The sequence below is a fragment of the Camelus dromedarius genome, chromosome 1 (genome assembly GCF_036321535.1).
Source record: "Camelus dromedarius isolate mCamDro1 chromosome 1, mCamDro1.pat, whole genome shotgun sequence".
In the NCBI taxonomy this organism is placed as follows: Eukaryota; Metazoa; Chordata; class Mammalia; order Artiodactyla; family Camelidae; genus Camelus; species Camelus dromedarius.
Genome location: NC_087436.1, coordinates 68,798,432 through 68,819,331, shown reverse-complemented (window position 1 = coordinate 68,819,331; position 20,900 = coordinate 68,798,432). Strand labels below are relative to the sequence as shown.

Below are 20,900 nucleotides of genomic sequence, written 5' to 3'. Positions count from 1 at the left end.
TGATGTTTATATGGAAACATGGAACCCTCCATCCTGAAGAGTGAGACTGGCCATGATACATTAACTCAAGCGCACCTTAGGAACTAGTCAGAAAAATGTATAGGAGAAGGAGTTCCAAGGAATTGGCAGTTACCTCCCTAACCAGTTCTTCCTTCAGTCAAAGAGGACTTCAAAGTAACATGATGGGCTCACCTAAAGCTGAGAAACAGTCATCTTAGTAGGAGCTCCCAGAACATCTGGATAATTGATACTGCAAGTCCTCAGGACACATACTTTGTGGTGTGTCAACCCTTTGCAGCCTTACATAGCTTCAGAAGGCAATATATATATCCACATTTACAAATGGAGGGAGTGAGCAAAACACCAGCTATCAGGAAATACAGAGGATGGATATTAATGTTGTGCATGTTTATATAATGACAGATGTAAATATTGCATGGCAATACTCTACTAGTCTCTCTGTGTGAAAGATTATTGAGATGTTTCTTATGACTTAATGATCTCATGTCTTTCAGGTTGTGGTAAAAGAGTTGTTCCATTAACAGTCAACAGAATAATGTCCGGAGACCTTGCAATCAAGGCTGCCTGGCCGTGGCAAGCTTCCCTTCAGCATAACAATATACATCAGTGTGGGGCCACCCTGATTAGTAATACGTGGCTTGTCACTGCAGCGCACTGCTTTAAGAAGTAAGTGATTGATGTTAACTTGCTACTACTGCTAAAAAAAATTTTGAGTTTTATCTTCTGAGTAATAATGCCCCCAAATTCTACTGAGGTAAAATGAGAAAAACTTTTCAGGTTCATTTCTAAAATAATTTACACTAGCACTTATTTGGAAAGTCAGTGGGGTTATAATCATTATCCTAGTGTATACTGATCAGGTCCTCAGAGTTTTACATAAAGAAATTGTATAAAGAGACAGAAGTCCTAAAACAAAATATTTACTAATAACATATATAATTAATTCTTTCTCAAACAATCCTCTTAATACTAGTGTCTGTTTCTGCCAAAGATTTGGGCCAGTCTCAAAATTATCAAATTAATTACAAAGTGAAATGGAAATCTTCAGTGGACATAGGAAGTTGGTAATGTGATAATGGAGAATTGCTCAAATCAAACCTATAGTTTTGACATATGAAGATCTAATGGAATTAGAGCAGTTCACAAATCAAAATGAAAAAATGATCAGGATGATAAGGACAGGCACTTGAAAGAGATTCCTTTGAGTGACAGATTATTAAGAGAGGGTTTTGGGCCACCCAATGAGACCTTCATATACTATGACACCTCTTGACAATGGTGCTACAAAGGGCAAACTGAAGTAAAGATAAAGTTTCATGTACTTGTTTGAATGAACAGTTGACACTTGATTCTTTATTCATTCTGAGCATAGTTACAACATAAATTTTATTAAGTAAAAGATAAAAGTGACTGTTTTTTTCATAATTTTAGTTTTACTTTAAAGAGAATAACCAGTTGGATTTTTACGTTTAAAATCTCGGATTTCTTCTAGGTAGATTCACTTTATGGCCTTATTTTCTAGTATCGATTATCATGGTGATAACAAGAGCTTCCTGGGTATTTCTGTAAAGCAGGTGGAAATAGAACTTAGTAGGTAAAATATTGCCAGACAGTAGGGGAGCTGGATCTGATCTCTGAAACCTTGGGCAAATTATTAAACCATAGTGTAATGGGAAACAGATGGACTAGATCATCTCAAGATCCTTTTGAGTCCTAAAATTTTGACTTTTGATAGCACAATAAGTTCTGCCTACCAATGAGTCTAAACCTATATAGAGACTTAGATTCTTAAAGTGTGAAAGACATGAGAGTTCAATAGGTCAACATAGTAGAAATAACAGAAATCCCTTAGTCAGGTGCCTAGGTTGGGACTGAATATCTTAAAATAATGGAGAGCTTACTAGCTCCAAAGTTAGGCGATTTTGTGGTAGATAGTTCTACGTTTGCAAATACCTTTATAACAATGAATACCAAATCTGCCACCTAATAACTTTTATCCATTGGTATTTGTTCTTTCATCTGGAATAAAATGGATCAAATTTATTTCTTCATCCATTGAACAGCTGTTTCTTAGTTTCTCTTTTTCAGGCCTTATTATACATTATAATGTAAGTGAGAATCTCTAAACTATATGTGAAAATAAATATTCTATTTTATTTCACAGCATCAACTTTCAGATGACCTCAAATCTTGGTTCTTCTCTAAATGCTCTTGATTTCTGTCAGTGTCTGCCTTAAAATATGCTTCGAAGAACTAAATACATCTCTCAAGACAGATAGTATGACCAGTGTCTTAATGACAAAATAAAATGGGAAGACTTCTGGAAAAAATTAAATAATATAAACTGAATGCAAGGGTAACAAGTAACTCAGTAAATAAACAACTCTATCCAAAGGATGATGATCAAGAATTGTTGTTGAAATACTGAGGATATTTTTAACGGCCCACTAAAGATCTCAACTCTGCATCATGTCCTAGACAGTATATTTTCTGGGCTTGGCACATGATATGAAAGTTATGCTTATAAAGTAGCTAACATTCTCTGGAAAGGAAAATCAATGTGTGGGTAAGAAAGTCAGAAATTTCAAAAGGATTTTAATTATGTTAGAGTAATAAGCAATAACTAAATGATGAATTTAAGCAGATATAAATATAAGGTTCTAACGAGTCAAAAAAAAAAAAAAAACTAAGTCTGTCAGTACGGAAAGCAGGTATCGGCTTTAACATGTAAAAATTGCTTAGAAATTTTTGCCACAAGATAGTCCACTGCAAATCAGTTGTTTACAAAACTATATTGTGATTTAGACTGCATTAAAAGAAATGTAGAACCCAGAATAAATAAGATGTTAGACTCTGCTTTGATTAGATCGTACCTGCGACAGTGAATTCTGCCTTGGAAAACACACTTAGGGAGAACCTGACACAATGAAGTGCTTTTAAAAAGTTTTATTCCAATGTATATTCTTGCCTTCTTTGTCAAAGATGAGAATGTCATTCTAAGTGAAGTAAGCCAGAAAGAGAAAGAAAAATGCCATATGAGATCACTCATATGTGGAACCTAAAAAACAAAAACAAAAACAAACAAACAAAAACAAAGCGTAAATAAAGGACAGAAATAGACTCACAGACAGAGAATACAGACTTGTGGTTACCAGGGGGGTGGAGGGTGGGAAGGGATAGACTGGGATTTCAAAATTGTAGAATAGACTACACTGTATAGCACAGGGAAATATACACAAAATGTTATGATAACTCACAGAGAAAAAAATGTGACAATGAGTGTGTATATGTCCATGAATAACTGAAAAATTGTGCTGAACACTGGAATTTGACACAACATTGTAAAATGATTATAAATCAATAAAAAATGTTAAAAAAATTAAAAAAAAGTTTTAGATGATAAACAAAGGTGATAATATATCCAAACAGCCTTGCCACTCAACATGTGGTCCACAGACCAGCAGCATTCACGTCACTAGGAAATGTGTTGGAAATGCAAGAATCTCAAGCCCCACAGAATCAGGAGCTGTATTAAAAGGCTCCCCAGGCTATTTGCACACTAAAGCTTGGGAAACACCATCCTAGGAGGCAAACATTTTATCCTGAGAAAGCCTGTAGAGATGGTAGTTTTATTCATATATCTGAGGCACTTTCTTATGGAAGAGAATTCAGGAATCAAGGAAAGACTTGTCAGCTGTCAGAGCTGCTCAAAGATGAAGGGATTGCAAGGTGAAGAAAAGGACTTTAAAGCAAAGAAGACATCCCCATCTGCAGAAGGGTTCGAGCACAGACTCTCGTCAAGTGATAGTGTTCCTGTAACAATGATGACTATTTATTAAGCTCAAGGATGCTACAAATATTTGGTTAGGTGCTTAAGATTTGTTTTGTATAATTCTTACACCCACTTCACTTGGTAAACCCTGCTTATTAGTAAGCCCTTTTTCACTGAAGAAAATCAGTGAAATAACTTTCTCAAGATCTCAATGTTAAGAGATGGTGGAGCTGAACACAAGCACGTCTTCCTCATGGCAAGCCCCATTTTTTAAGCGTTATATCTGTGAGGACTGAATGACTTCTGAGGTTACTTCATATTATTGCAGTTTAATATTGAGTGAACACTTGAAGAAATCTCATCACATAATTGGTTATTTTTAAGCTAATAATCAACAAAATTTTCAGATCCTTTTTATAGGAATGGCTTCCAGATTAGGTGTCACCATTTCAAATTTTTATAAATTATTTGGTGATCTAAATATAGTTTAATAGTCATCATTATTAAATTGCATCTTGTTGATTTGGGCCCAGATTAAAAACGTACAAAGTTTATTTGTAATCTTCACTTAGTATCTTTCACGTCAGGTGTATTTTTCAGGTTTGTCATCCTCAAATGTAATAAACACAACCTGTATTAAGCAATATCAGGGCACTGTTTGAAAGCTGTAAATAAGCACTCTCATTTTAGTAAATTCAATGCAAGTTCTATACTTTGCATTTCCAAGTTTAAAATACTTAGATTTATGGTAAATTCATCCAGGCATGACTAAGTTGACCAGATCTGTACCAATAAAACTCACGAAAAACTGATAGTTATTTTTATGTACAAAAGCAATTTTGTATAAAAACAAAATTTTAAATTGCCTTAAGAATAAAAATAATTCCAACACAATTAATAGCTGTCAAATTGGACTTAAATCCCATTGATATGTTTATCTTCTTCTTCCTATGACTAAAGCTACCTGTTAAGAAATAATTAGGTTGAGAAATGAGTATTCATAAGGGTATCTTTGCTTATCCCTCATGGGGATGTCAGTTCAATTATTTAGTTAAGGAATATTAGTCTTGTTACTAATGAATAGATTTTGGTGAGAGATGGTATCCTATAAAGAGTAGTGAGAGACAAGCCGACTTGTGATACTAGGCATATAATTTAATACATCTAGGCCCTATTTTTCTTAAGTATAAACATAAGCTTTAGTAGATGACCTTTCCAATCCTTGGATGTACCATGATCCACCAGCTTCTCATCCAGTGAATTCCCATCTCACTTGCATAGTACCTAAGCGCTTTATTCATGACCTATAAAACACTCTAAAATCTGGCCCCTGCCTACCTCTCCAACCTCACCCCCCACCTTTCTTCCCTTGTGCCATGAACCACAGCCTGTTTGGTCTAAGCCCTTGGGAAGTTTGACTGGAAACTTGTCTTCCTATCTTCTCATAGCTGACTCCTCGTCAACCATGTCTCAACCCAAATGCCACGCTCTCAAAAGAGACTTGTCTAATTACCCCCTTGTATTCTATCCTGTTGCCCTGTTTTATTTATAACCCTATCACTGTTGTAAGTTATTCATCTGTTAATTTGTTTTGTTCTTTATCTTTCACTGCCATCAAATACTCCCACCAGCAGAGAATTTTGTCTTCTTCACCACTTTATCTCCAGCACTTCAAATAAGTTTCAGCACAACACAGATGTTTAATAGAGATTTGCCAAAAAAATAAATGAATAATATTTTATGTGCTTTACAGTTCTAAAACTCAATAATTCTGTATTGGATTTCAGCTCAAAGATACTGTTTGTGTACATTTTACCTTTCAAAATGTTAAGAGTAAACTATATTTAAGTGGTCAAAGAAACCTATCATTGCAACCAAGTATTTCAGGATGAAATTTTCTCTTTTATTAGCCTACATGTGATTACTGTAACACAGTTCATATATTCTGTTCATTTCTAACCTTTTCCAGGAAAGCAAATCCAAGTCAATGGACTGTTAGCTTTGGAACAACAATCAACCCTCCATTAATGAAAAGAAGTATCAGAAAAATTATTGTCCATGAGAGGTACCACTCCCCAGCAAGAGAGTACGACATTGCTGTAGTGCAATTCTCTCCCAGAGTCACTTTTACTGATGACATCCGTCGGGTTTGTTTGCCAGAAGCCTCTGCGTCCTTCCAACCAAATTCAACTGTCTATATCACAGGATTTGGAGCACTCTTCTATGGTGGTGGGTGTCTCAAAATGGATCACAGAGCACCTAGCCCTATTTATGGCAGTATGATTTGATGCACATCAATATTATCCTGTCAGATTTTCTACAGTTTGTTCAGATTAGTTAGGGCTCCTGTTTTGCAAGTGACAGAAACTCAACTCAAATTAACTAAAAAAGCAATAATAAAATTGCAAATTTTGCCCTTATAATTTGGAAGTCAAGAGATGAGTCTGCCTTCAGACACAGTTTGAGTTTGTATGATGTCATCAGGCTCTGAATCTCTGAGTCTTTTCATTAATTACTTGGCTGTTTTCTCCTAGGTCGCCTTCATATAGAGGGACTCTAGCTCCACATAGTGGCAAAGGTGGCCAACAGCAGCTCAGTGTTTATGTCATCTTCACCTAGTTGATGCTGAGGGCAGAACATGTCCCTCTCTTTGCCAGAACCTACTTAATTCCTGAAATGGTTTCTTATGGCCCAGGGGTACTCAGATAGACTTGCTAACTCAAAGACTCACTTCTACATCTGTACAAAGAAAGGCAGGTATGTGATTGGCAGCCTGGTCAGAATCATATGAAACTAGAGAAAGACAGCTTCAAAAGGGAAGATAGAAAAAAATGTTCCCTCTAACACTAAAATCTATGTGCCATTCTCTATGCAAAGCCAGGTATGCACTAGGTGTGTTGTGATCTTCACACCCACCTTCACTCCCAGACTCCTTCACCTTGAGCCCATCTCTGTGAGCCTCCTCTCTCTTTTTTTCATCTCCTCTTCCCCGTAGTTTGCTCCATCACTCATTTTCACTTTCCTCAGTCACATCATAAAATTTTCCTTTGTTCAGCTCCGATCTGCAGTTGTAGCATAATATGCTTCAGAACCAAACAGACTAATTAAGAGTGATCAGGGATAAGATTACTATAGAGAGAGAAATCGTCTCTGCTAACAAACCTTCCGTTGCCCTCTCAAAAATGATTTAACTTAGTATACTAACTCAATCTTTTAAGAAATAAAAATGATTTCATTTTTGAATGTTTGTGGGGCATACTTAGTCAGACACACTCTGGATTCTAAAATCTGGTCCAGGTACATACATATAACAATAGTGAGAGGGATTCTTGAACTCTGGGCTTGAGAAGATAAGAAAGGGCTTTCGGAGAGTAACATCCATTCACAGAGCTCTAGACAATTTATTTATACACAATAAACTCTGAAGAATAAACCTTTAATTCTCATTCTCCATTAAGGAGGCTGGTTTTAAACACTGAAATTACTTTGTTTTTCCTTTGTACTTTGTTTTCTTTACTTTCTATAAGGGGAATCCCAAAATAATCTTCGAGAAGCCAGACTGAAAATCATAAGTGACGATGTGTGCAAGCAGCCACACGTGTATGGGAATGATATAAAATCTGGAATGATTTGTGCTGGGTATCTGGAAGGAACTTATGATGCCTGCAGGGTAGGTGGAGAGAGAATATTCTGATATCATTAAAAAAATGTATCTGTCTCAAGAAATATTTTACGTTCTTTATATTAGTAAAGTACAGATATCTTATTTCAAATTTTTCTAACTGCAAATTTCACAACACAAGCATATTTTTAAATGTTTTATTGAGCAAAATGAAATAAGTGAAGAGTTTCTTTGATGCTATCAAATAAACTAACCAATGAAATTTAATTTTCTTAACAGCAGAAGCCCAAAAGTTCATAAAGCAGAATCCCTTTCCTTAAAGAGCTCACATCTAGAAAGAAAACAATCATGAACAATGAATTCTGATGTGATATTATAAATTACATAATGGACAAATTTTTTTATTAATGTGTAGTTGACTGAGAATATTGTGTTGGTTTCAAGTGTGGAGAACAAATATTTTTGGCTTGAAGGGAACATTTTTGGAACAAGTATTAGAGAGATGAAGCCTGAAGCATAAATAGCACCCAGTTATAGAATAAGAGAAGAATACTATAAAAAAGAGAAAAGGCATCGCCAAAATTATGAAGATGTGAAATTACAATTCATATCTGAGGCAATTCCAAGTAATGTGATGGGTCTCAGCCTGTGGAGGATGGGAGGTGAGATGCAGTTACAGTCGACCAGGTGGATCAGTCCCTTTTCCAGTGCTCCCCTCTATTGTACAGCATCTATTCTGCATGAATATTTTCTGACAAAGGTGTAAAGTGTTTTTCCTCCTGGTGGCACTTGCTTTATGAGATTCTTAAAAACTCCAAGGAGGTGATTCTCCATGGTGAAATGACAGGAACTGGTTTGTTATCAGGTGGCAGAAAGCCGTGCCCAGAGTCCCACAAATTACACAACACAGACACCTCTGTCAAAAAAAGAGCAGCAAGTTTTGCAGCATCTAGTAAGATGGGTAAGGGCAGCATCTGGTCCATATCTAGCTTCAGTTGCTGAGAACGTAGAGGGAGGCAGCTGGAATTCAGGGAATCCAAAGAGAGGTTCATGCCATGACAGACAAGTGGAAGGTGGTGACCAGAGTGCAGGAACACACCAGACGTGGGAATCTAGGCAAACGGGGAGATTAGTGATAAGCCTCAGGGAAGACTGGTGATCATAAAGTGCTTTCACTGGATTGGGGAGCTGAGGTAAGATTCCTGCCCCCTGACTATACAGTGAGTAAGTAATAAGAGCTCTAGTCATAGAAAATTGGGTAAGGTATTGAGGAAATGACTCGGGCACAGAGCTCTAAGACAGGAATACAGTCACTGCTACTGAGTACATGGTAAGGGACCTAGCCTGACAAAACAGAAGTCTAGGCACCCTGCTTAGAGTCAGAAGAAATCCAACATCAGCTTGACAATCTGTGCTGTATACGTGAAATTTTAAGAGTAGACCGTAAACATTCTCACACAAACACACAAAGTAACTGTGAGGTGATAAATGTGTTAATTAACCTGATTGTGGTAATCATTTCACAAAGTATATATGTCAAATTATCATGTTATATACTTTAAATATATATAATTGTATTTTTAAATTATTTGTCTATAAAGCTGAAAAATTTTTAAAAATTAAAATGTTGAAATTGAACTGAGGCCTTTATAACTTTTGAAATCCATGTTTCAATTAATTATCCTATAATTGGTAATCTATACATTTACTACCAATAATAAAGCATGTGGTTCATTAAAATATCTTAAGTAATAAGTTATATATTTAGCTTATTTTCTTTTTCTTTTTTTCTTTTCAGGGTGATTCTGGGGGACCTTTAGTTGGAAAGGATCTTAAAGATACCTGGTACCTCATTGGAATTGTGAGCTGGGGAGATAACTGTGGTCAAAAGAACAAACCTGGAGTCTACACAAAAGTGACTTATTACAGAAACTGGATTGCTTCAAAAACAGGCCTCTAATTCCCTATACAAGTTAAACATGGAGAGCTGTATGCAGATCATACATGTATGAGAATCCAAATATTCTGTGGATGTAAGTACAATGAAGTGAGATTAAATGACATGATTTAGTTCAACACTGCTTTCATCAGTCAAAAACCCATAGCCAATTTAAAAAAGATTTAAATCTGTAAAGTAGTGGATCAATTTAACCTGGCCTGCAGCTCTTTAAATCATGCAAGCTAGAATATTAATGAGGAGTAGTGCAAATTTCTGAGGACAATCCACGATATTTTTAGAATGTCTTTGTTAGGGGTGTCCCCTTAAGTGAGAAACTTTTTAAACTCTCAGAGTTCAGGAAACCCTTATATAATTTTCTATTATTTCTCCAGAGCTCACAAATACTTCTTTTTTTTTCTTGTTCTTCCAGATTTTCCAAAGAGATTTCCCACATTTTCTATTTATAACCCCATTGAAAGGATCCTCATTTAAAAACAAAGTTATATCTAGGAAACAAAGTATGGTGATAAATCAAGCCAGAAATCTAACTTTTGTCAGCTGTGAAACCTCCCTAATTTCTTGGTGATTCTTTAACATATATACACACACAATATACTTAACTTCAGATATACCCAGAAAAACCTGATTAATGAGTAAATATATATAGTAATTAGCTAATCAAAATGTATTTTTGTTACAGAGGGGAAAGGTGATGGTAGTTTTATGAGCAGTCCCGAAACAATGGCACAAAAATTGGACATTTTATAGATGCATTTATATATTTGGACCACCAGGAGGCGTCCTTGTACATTAATGCCTAGAAAAAATTGAGAATTTGCTAATATGTTGAAGAATTAATGAGCATTATCTTTCCACATAGAAAAAGTTTATTCCTTTGTATTACTGCAATCAATTATCTCCTAAGGCTTGCAGCAATAGCCTGACTATTTCAACCATGAAAACTAGTTTAAAAAAAATTAAGAAATGTAAATTTTGAGGATTACCATACAGAACACATGAACAAAGTGATCTGAAAGAGCAAATAAACCCCCTAGGTAGTGTTTCATGAAGACATTAGGACCGTCAGGCTCATGTATTCCATTATACAATTAAATGAAGACTTTTGTGGAAACTGTTACTCTATGTCACAAGGCTAGCTAAACATCAGGGTTACAGGCAGAGTGTCATTTACTTATGTGGTTCAAATATAAGCCAAACCAGTGGAAAAATCACTTTGTAGTAATTTCCCCCACGTGCAACTGATAAGGCATGAAAATAATCCTAAAATAATCTAGAAGAGATTTAAAATTTATTCATCACAAAAACTGTTCCGTAACTTAGACTCACAAAATTTTAAAGCTTAGGAGAGACGACATGTCACATGCGCCAACATACTCATGGTTCAGAGAACTGAAGGCAAGGAATGTAAATGACTTGGTGAAGCTGTAGGTAATTTGTATCCCCAGCGGTCTTCATACCCAGGTGCCAATTTTACATGCCCTTTTCCTTACAAAGTATCTTTATGATTGTCTATATTTATTGAATCATCAGTTGTAGAAAAATTACAGTGAGTTCTATGAAATGTTTTAAATTAAGAAACTCTTAAGAATTTTAAATTGGCTTGCTGTCAATTTTCTGAACTCACTTCAAGATAAAGTTGCTTCTTCACATGTAAAATTATACATACACATATAAACTATTCAGTATTATGATGGTAAGATATAATTTTGATTTCTAGTGTTAAGATTCAAGAAATTATCTTAGAGGTAAAACTTTGCATTTGTTTTGTGCAATATTTAATTCTGGGTCACATGTAAATGAATACCACTGTATCATTTAAAATCTAATAATAAAGTTGGTGATTGGAGCATTCTACAAATAATATCACTGAATCTGTGTTAGACTAATAACATGAATCTTTTTCTCAAATGCTGTTAAAACCACATTTCTTTTAAATAAGTAGTTTGGGTCACTCCGAAGCAAGATTTCTCAACTCAACTTTCTCACTTTGGACATTCTGGCCTGGATAATTCTTTGCTTTGAGAGTTATCTTATGGACCGTAGAATTTTAGCAGCACCCCTGACCTACTAGATGATGTAACATACTCCTTCTCCCAAAATTATAATACTCAAAAATATATCCAGACATTGGCAAATGTCTCCTAAGGGGAGACTTATCCCTGTTGAGAACTATTGTTCCAAAGGAGCTTGATTATTTTCAGAAATGCCAGAGCTATCTCAAAATTAAGACACTAAGTGTTCAAAACCTACAAACTCCTAGTCAAACTGTATGTTCACTATCATGTTCCTAAAAGAAACAGCAGAATAAGTGTTTTTAGTCAGTGGCTATTTCAAATACAGAGTGATCTCCACACACAGTGTGCTTAGAGAGTCTCTCTCCTACCCTTACCTTCACTATATTCATGGAGCACCATTAACCATTCCAGTAAAGACAGGTTTTCTATGAATATACCCTGTAGTAGAGTTTTTCCATCTTGACAACAATCCACAGTAAGAAATATATTTTATATCATAGCTCCATAGATACGTAACAAAATCCGTATGTATTAGAAATTGAAACGAAAGTTTCATAAAACAATACCCACCTTACTAAATACAATAAAATCTAATATTTTCTATTCTGTTTCATTTTTTAAAAATGCTTGCTCCACCAACAAAATTGATTTCACAACCTAACCTGCAGTTCCTATAGAACATTCTGGAATAATCATTCACATTATTAACATCATATTGTTATTATGTCACCTGCTCCCACTGCTTTCCCCATCTTTAATTTATCTCTACTCTATCCATTTAGCAAACTGTCGCTAGGTTATGATGCTATTCAAGAATGCTACTCCCATGGACTCAAATCTTCACTGATTTTCCCTTTGCCTGACAAACTGAGTCTAAATCCATGTCACCCTAGCTTTTAAGGCCCTTTACAATCTGCCAACAACCAGTAAGTTTTGTTTTACTTGTACTCAGTGCTCTTATAACACTGAATGTTACTCTTTATTTCTAGAACACGTAGATAGTAGGTCATGCAATGTTCTCTTCACTCTATGAGATTTAGCTCAATTATCACCTCTACCAAGAATACCTTTATTATTCCAGACAAAATTACTCTCCATCAAATGTTTTTGTTCTTCCCCTAAAGCATTTCTCATACTTTACTGTGTAATATTTTATGTACATTTATTATCTCTAAAACTATTCTAATTTGTTAGGCTAAAGGTTGTTTTATTCATCTTTGTATTCCCCATAGTACTTAGTACAATATTCTGTATATACTATGTTTAGTGAAAGAATAAATTAACAGAGGCTAGTTATGATTTCTATGAAGGAAACACACCTCAGTTCTCAGTTGTTAACTGCTTTCCAGGGTCACTTTCTTTACACTGCTTTCCAATCTGTGCTGGTCCTGCTTTGCATGTTCTTGAATGTTTCTAAAGACCTCCTGCTCTCTGCCTACACCAGAAGTAATCAAGATACAGTAGGGCAAGGCTTTGACCTTTCAGGAGACCTTCTAAATCAAAAACTTTTCCCCATATTCTCTTAAATGAGCACATCCCAAATTCATAAGGGAAAGTTAGAATGGAGCATGGAGGAGCCCATTCTAGGTGAGGAGTCACATCACAGCTGAGCACAGCTCTGTTTCCTCTCTCCCACGCTGTCTGAGGCAACAAATACTACTCATAGTGCAGAAGCACAAACACTATTTCTGACTTTTCATGAAAACCACTCGAAAAACACCTTGCTCTCACACTGCCTTTCACTGGGCCATTTTCAGAACCTAACCATCAAATAGGAGATAATTACACCATCTCCTACTTGAATCAAATTCTTTATTTCCTTCTCATTTAGATGCCTCTGAAAAGAAATCAGATCAACAGCTTAGAGCCCAGGATAAATAATAAAACAAAACAAAACAAAAACAGACTGGATTCCAAGGTGAACTGGTAGCTTCTCCCTGTTCCATGACTACAGACTATTCCTAATCCCCCAAAAAACTATCATAGTTTTGAACATTTTTGTTCAAAAGTCTTTAAAAACAAATAAGGATGAATCAGAGGAAATGTACCAGTATTACTAAAAACAAAAACAAAAACAAAACAACTCAAGTGCATGCTCTTTCAACAGTGAGAATTGTTATCTTTGTGTCAAAAGGATGTTATGATGCATTTTCATGATTCCAAATGACCTCAAATCCTGTTCAAGTATACCTCTCTACAATCACATGTTTCACAGATTAGTGAAAGAGTTCAACACTAATACAAAGCCTGGCCATTGTTGCTCATTTGAATCAGCTGAATTATTAAATATAGGTTCAAATAATCTTTTAAACTATTTGTAAAAGATTATACTACCAAATCACACATTTGATGGATAGCATGCATGGAAGCATAACATAGAAGTAAACAATGTGAAATTAAACAGAATTTATTTGAATTCCAGTTCTACAGCCTACCAGCTAAGCCACTGTGGGTCTGTTATTTGAACTCTGTGATGGTTAGTTTTATGTATCATCTTGATTGGGACACAGTGCCCAGATATATGGTTAAACAATATTTTGGATGTTTCTATGAGGGTGTTTTGGACTATATTAACATCTGTTCCACGCTTCTGAAAGAGAATTGGCAATAAAACTGTGTAAATTTAAAGTATACAACATGATGACTTGATTATATATATATACATTGTGAAATGAATACCGCATTAAGTAACACACCCATCACTAACATGTTTATCTTTTTTTTTTTTTTGTAGTGAGAACACTTAAGATTTACTCGTAGAAGATTTCAAGTATACAATACAGTATTATTAACTACAGTCACTATGCTGCACAGTAGGTTGCCAAGGACTGGGGAACAGGGAGATGGGGAGATGTTGGTTAAAGGATTCAAATTTCAGTTATGAGATGAGTAAGTCCCAGGAGCTAATATGCACCATGGTGACTCTAGTTATAATACTGTACTGTATACCTGAAAGTTGCTCCAAGAGTGGAGCTTTAATGTTCTCATAACAACAACAATGAAACGGTAATTATGTGAGGTAAAGGATGTATTAATTAACCTTATTGCAGTAAACATTTTGCAATATATGTGTGTCTAATCATCACACATACATGTTAAACTTACACAGTGTTACATGTCAATTATGCCTCAATAAAACTGAGGAGAAAATCAGTAGACTGTCTTGAATTTAGCAGAAAATACATAGAAAAAGAAATAGAAAAATCAACCTATTCAAAATAACAATAAAAAAATCCCACAAAACCAAATCAAGAAACTTTGGATCAAAGCAGGAAAAACCCAAGTTTCATAAAAGGTTTATGTAACTAAAGATCTAGTAGGACTTGCTATGGATATTATAAGTAAAACAAAAAACAAAAAAAGTATTCTCAAATACCAACCCCAAATTGAAGATCATAAGGGCAAACACTCTAAATTACAAGGATTTGGTTTGTAGACAATCCTGTGTAGCTTATTCTAGAAAAGACAGATCCAGGGGTTTATTAATTCAAATATAGTTAATAATTACTCAGTGCTAGATTGGTACATTTATTAATGTTCTATCAAGATTTTAATTAACCAAGATAATATCAGTGTTGTAAAGTTCACTGAGAAGATTTCAGCATACTCTATACTTGAGAAGACTTAAGATAGCATAGGAAATAACTTTCTTGAAATATTATCAGTGCCAATGCTTTCAGGAAAATTATTTTATAGAATATTTACTATTCTTCCACAGTTATTTTTCTGTCCAAGTTTTCTCATTCTTGATTCAATTTCAGTAATTTTTTTTCAGAAATTTATTTTCTGGAGACAATATTTTTGGTATAATTTCATGTATTCTTATGTCTTCTGTATCTGCTGTTACATTATTGTTCTCATTTTTTAAATTGTTGAATATTTGGTGTGTACTTTTTATCAATACAAATTACCCTCTTTATCTTGGTTAATGCTGTTTTGGACCTCTACCCTTGCCATCTCTGTATAATTTGCCTGCTATCTTTGTTCCTTCTCTCTTCTTTAGCTTTCGTTTTGTTTTAATTGTGTATCTGACGTGTACAGACTTCTGATAACTGGACTTTCTTTTTAAAACCATCAGAAGAATCTTTGCCTTTCACTACATCTGTTTAAACCATTCATGTATATTGTGTAATTTTTATGTTTGGTATAACTCCTTTACCTTTTTTTTCTATGATTTCTTTCTTACATTTTCTGACTAATTTTTAAATTATCTATATTTTATTCCTCAATCACACACCCATCCCCAGACCAATAGAGACCTTAGTAAATATTTCTAATTACTTCCCTTCCTTTGTGGGATGTTTTCTACTTCTTATTAATAATGGTTTATTCATTCTCTTTAAGACATATATACATTGTTTCCTTTAAGGGATGTAAAAATAAAAATGAAAAAAGTTTTATACTAATATTTAATGTAATTTTATCTCCCCAAACACCCCCACTCATCTCATCTAATGAAATTTCCCCCTCTGCCAGAAGCCTGGTTTGTGCTCTTGCAGGAAGCCAAGGTGGTTCCCAACAGGATACTAAAAAGAGCACATACCATGGGAATCTGTATCTATTATTTAATCGATTCTAAGGCCCTTAGAGTTTTAGATTTAGATTTAGATTTAGATTGCATAACTATACATATACTCAAAAAAAACTACTTTTAAAATACTATTATATATTCATTAATATATGATGAGACATTATCTCTGACTTTAAAACTATAATTAAATTCCTTCTAACTTATCATCTTTGCTATCTTTCATGCCACTAATGTTACTAGAAAGAATCTTCTATACAATAGTTTAACACTTAGCAAGTACCAAATTCTTGCAGGATGTTTATATTGTCTTTAATACAATTTTAGTATTAATTTTAAATACTAATTCATGGTCTTATTGCTGCTCAAGAATTCTATTAAAATGAAAATATAGATATAAAGATATGACAGTGGAAAAAACTATGTCAATCCCATATCACATTCAAATTACACCTAGTCATAACCTGAAAAGAATATACTTCATAGCAAACAAACAAACAAATAAACAAAACTCCAAAAAACCTGTGAGTTCTTTGGATTTTTTTCTTTACTTGTCAAGAAAGTGAAAATATATGTCAGGTGATATTTCCAGACATCCTCATTTCACTACTGAATGCACAGGATAATATAAGGTATTTTTTTAATAACCTGTAACAATCACAATGAAATCAGTTATTAAAGAAGTATCTCCAGGAAGAAAAAACAAAAACCCGAAAACCCTTGTCTTGATTGTAGGCATCTACCCAGTTAAGATGTTCAGAACAAACCAAATAGTACTGCTGGCTAGGCCCTCTGGGTTGGCAAGACAAACCCACATTCAGAATAGTAGTCTATGCCTGTGAGGAAAAAATAGCTGGTATTTCTAGGATGGAAGGGGTCCAATGTAGTCAACCTGCTTCCAGGTGGCCAGTCAGTCTCTTTGAGGAATAGTTCCATCCTGTGGGTTCAGTGTTTGTCCCTGTTGATGATGGGTTGGACATTCTGAGTTGGACTGGTGTTGACAAGAGGGAGTCTATGCTGTTGGGCCCACATAGGGCTTCCATCTGTCCCTCTGTGGCCATGCCATTCATGTGCCCATAATGCCAACACTTAGTGATACTGGTCTAGAGTGGCCAACTGTGCCAGCCTGCCTAGGATTGAGGAGGAGTCCAGAATGCTAAAGCCTGGACAGTCCCAAGCAAAACGGAACGAGCTGATCTCCTACTGGTCCCTCTCTCACCAGCACATTCCCAATGGCCTTGGTAAATGGTGTATTATCTGGATCGTCCTGTGCTTTCTGATGGGCCTTGAGATAATCTATTCATTTACTGTGCCCAATTCTCAGTTTTTTAACCCCTTGGCCTCTACTGTCTCCCAAAAAAATTTTGGAATTTTAACTTTGCTTAGCATGGGCCACTGCTTTTTCCAGACTTCTAGAAGCCATGCCAGCAGCAAGTTTAAACCATTTTTTAGGCATCTTGTCAGGCGTTATGTCCTATATACTAAGAGATTGCTTCCAAATCAAGAATCCCTTCAATATATCCAGCCTTATATTCCAGTTCCCTTGATCAAGCACCCTTGGAATCTACTCAAGCACAAAGTATTCCCACAGTCCCTACCAGTATTTGCTGCTAAATTTTTGTAGCCCCTTTGGTACGCAGAATTTTTCCTCTCTCTTCAGGCCTGACACATTCCCAGATGGCTCTATTGTGACTTGGTAATAGGCCTGGCAGCCAGGAGAGAAGATGCATGCAGCTCCTGGAGAGGAAAGCTATTGTCTTGTGGGGAAGAGGCCTCTGCAGTGTCCCTGCAGAATGCTAGCTCTCAAAGGAGAAAGGATCCACTTCTGCAGACTCAGAGGCCCAAAAGAAATCTGCAGAGTCAAAATCTTCAGGGACATCTGGCCAGATAACTACATCCTACATATCAGGACCTAAGTTTTACCAACCAGGGCTCTAACTTTGGAATAACAGATCTGTCTCTGTTGGATATTCAATCATTGTTGGACTTCAGCCACTCTATCCAATTCTGTGCTTGGTATTCAGCTTTTCCTGCTCATCCACTGCATGAAATGAGGGCAAGCTGAGGGAACAGACCTGGAGGAGTCAGAGTGGGCAGTATGTTAAAGTAACTAAAGGAAATTCAGTGGATAGAGTATAGAGTGTGAGAAGCAGGACAGGAAAGGAAAGTGAAAGGGTAGGCAAGGTCTACATGCCGCAGAGATCTGCCACCCACGTTAAGGAGAGTGAACTCTATCTTAAACACAAGAGGAGCTGCTGAAAAAATTTTAAAAGGACAGTGACATAACATGTGTAATGATCATTCTTGTAGCCATGAAGAATGGACTAGAGTGGAGAAGATTAGAGGCAGAAAAGCTAATCAAGACTGTAGCAGTAACTCAGCTGAAAAATTACAGTGGCCTGGAGTCATGTGGTGGCAGTGGGTACAAGGACAAGGGGGAAAATGGGTTCAATAAATATTTATGCACATTAAGACATTGAGAAAAAAGATGGAGTCAAGGTTGACACTCAGATTTCTAGTATGAGAACCAGAGTGAATGGGAGGTGACTTGTAGAGACTGAAAATAGTGGAGAAGCAGATTAGGAAGAAGGAGGACAAAGTCATGCAGACAAAGCACAAGTGAAAAGATTAGGCTCCCAAGGGAGGACGAAAACCTCTTCCACTATAATAGGAAGAATACAGGCAGATGTGTAAGATTTACAGATACAGTAGCAAGTGAGGGAGAGTCCATCTGAAGATGTCTATCTTTTTCTCCAACAGTAAAACTGTAAATCATCTGTTGAAAGCAAAGGCAGGGAATAAGGGATGGAAAATAAATATTTGGGGAAGAATAGAGAAGATCTGAAATGTTTTTTATAAACACTAACCAAGGAAATCTGGCTGAATTGCTGGGCAGAGCAGTTTTGAAGAGCCAGTTAAGACCAATAGGTATAAATCAATAATGAGATCAATTTTAAAATAGATACTACTTATAAGAGTTACATGTATTCATACTGTTCTTGCTATCAACTAAACAAAAAATCACTTAAAGCCTTTGGGGGATATATATTGGATAATTTTAATTTGAGTTTATCAATCAAAACTTTCAGCTGATGAGATGATTTATGTTGAATATCAATACATATATTTATTTGTCCTGATTGCTTCTCTGACTGTAGAGAAAAAATAAAATAGTCAAATTTGCATATGTATGTAGGAAAATGGAAATTACCCCTTTAGGGAAGAAAACAGCTCTATGCAGCCCAAGGGAGACTCATGTGGAGAACTTAGGAGAGGAGTAAAGGATATATACTTCTTCCTTCAACAAGATAAAAAGTTATCTATGACCAAGAGGCTTCTTTGATCCCTTATAAGAAACTGATTAAAAAAATTAGTATGTGGATAGCACAAGAAAATAACAGACTGCCAATATGAAAGCCATCCCAAGTTGTAATAAGCTTTGGATTTCTTAAACTATGTTTGAACAAATGCTGTAGGGATAAGATTAGTTTGGAGAAGGCAAGGTCCCATGTTGAATCTAGGAAATGGGGTACTTTAGAAACACCTGGGGCCATTTTCAAATTGTATACTCTCTCCACTTGTCAGTAATCGTGACCCCTACACATGTACACACACACACTGCCTTCAGAATCACTGCTGAAAGAACGACCACATTATATATTGTGGGCTACATTTGTTGGTTCATTTGATTTGATTTGACTGAATTTAATTTTCACTCCTCCATGAGAATGGTACTTTAACTTCATTTGTACATGTAAGAAAACTGAGGCTGACGCAGATAAACAACTTTTCTGAAACCTGAGAGGTAGTAAACAGAAGAACCAGGATTTAATTCTAGGTGTATTTTAACTCCAAAGAGTGTACTGTTTCTACTACAACGTGCCTTCTAAATAAACAAAAGCCTTTGAAACATAGTAGGACCTACTTATTTCCCACTGCCTACAAGTCATAATCCATAAAATTAAACTTGGCCATATTTACAAAATCCAATTATTACCCAACTTTTAAATTCACATTTACAATAAATGTAAACATTTATATTTAAACAACATTTTACAACTTTCAAATGGTGGGCACAAAATCTTTCTTTTTCTATCTGTATAATAACTCTGTGAGTGAGGTCATGACAAATTCATTACCAGCCACAGCCACATGACTGTGCTGCTCTGGACCTGATGACTAAACAAACCCCAAATTCAAAGAAAACACTCCGGCCCACACCTTCTTGGATCATCAGCTCTTGGGTTGTTTTCTTCTGCTCATATTGTCATGGCATGTTTCATTGAGTGACTCATACTTCCTTCAAAGCTAGGTCTATTTTCAGACACTTGTGTATTCGGAGATACTCTCTTTACCAGGATCTCCCTCCTCAGCCTAGAAAGGCAAGAAATCCCAGCTCAATAGCTCAAGTACTGTATCCTCCATCAAAACAAATGATCTCTCTCATTAACCGTGTTCCTGTCAGTCCTCCCAGGTCAGACTGTCTCGGTTTTGTAAATGTACGGCTGGAGGAATAAAATCAAGTCTATGGCAGGGAAGAAGAGGATTCTGATATTTTTTGTATGTCCTTTTACATTGCTTACTCTTGTAATGGCTGCACTTCAAGAATAGAAGGGTCAAGTCCTATCCTGCTACGCCCAGAGGATCTGGAGATTAAGAGTCAACGTTTTTTGAATTAGTCCCTGTTAAGAGCAATTCCTTTGCCTCATAAACCATAATCGCATGCCCCACCTCTCTTTCTGCGTTGAGCTCACCACAGGAAACAGGAAGCTGCTTTCATACTGAGTGCAGTTTTTCCCATCCCACTCGTCTGACTCATTCCCAAGTTCCGTTGTGAATAGTAATAGGACACCAGGATCTGCATTAATATATTTAGTTATTGGAAGTGCCAACAATATGTGTTGACTAAGCGCCTACTCATTAAAAAAGGCTTTGCTGATTGCTCCAGGAAATACAAAGATGGAGAAGAAAGAACGTATATA

At 35.8% G+C, this 20,900-nt stretch overlaps 1 protein-coding gene across 1 annotated transcript in view; it reads left to right on the top strand.

Moving 5' to 3' along the window:
• LOC105101507 (transmembrane serine protease 11A) overlaps nt 1-9,399 on the top strand; it is a 32,312-nt gene extending 22,913 nt beyond the window's left edge. Inside the window, exons 5-8 of the mRNA XM_064489833.1 lie at nt 516-687; nt 5,763-6,022; nt 7,321-7,463; nt 9,214-9,399. Of these exons, the coding sequence (XP_064345903.1) occupies nt 516-687; nt 5,763-6,022; nt 7,321-7,463; nt 9,214-9,375 (737 nt within the window). The 3' untranslated portion in view covers nt 9,376-9,399. The remainder of the gene's footprint in view (nt 1-515; nt 688-5,762; nt 6,023-7,320; nt 7,464-9,213) is intronic.
• The last annotated feature ends 11,501 nt before the right edge of the window (nt 9,400-20,900 follow it).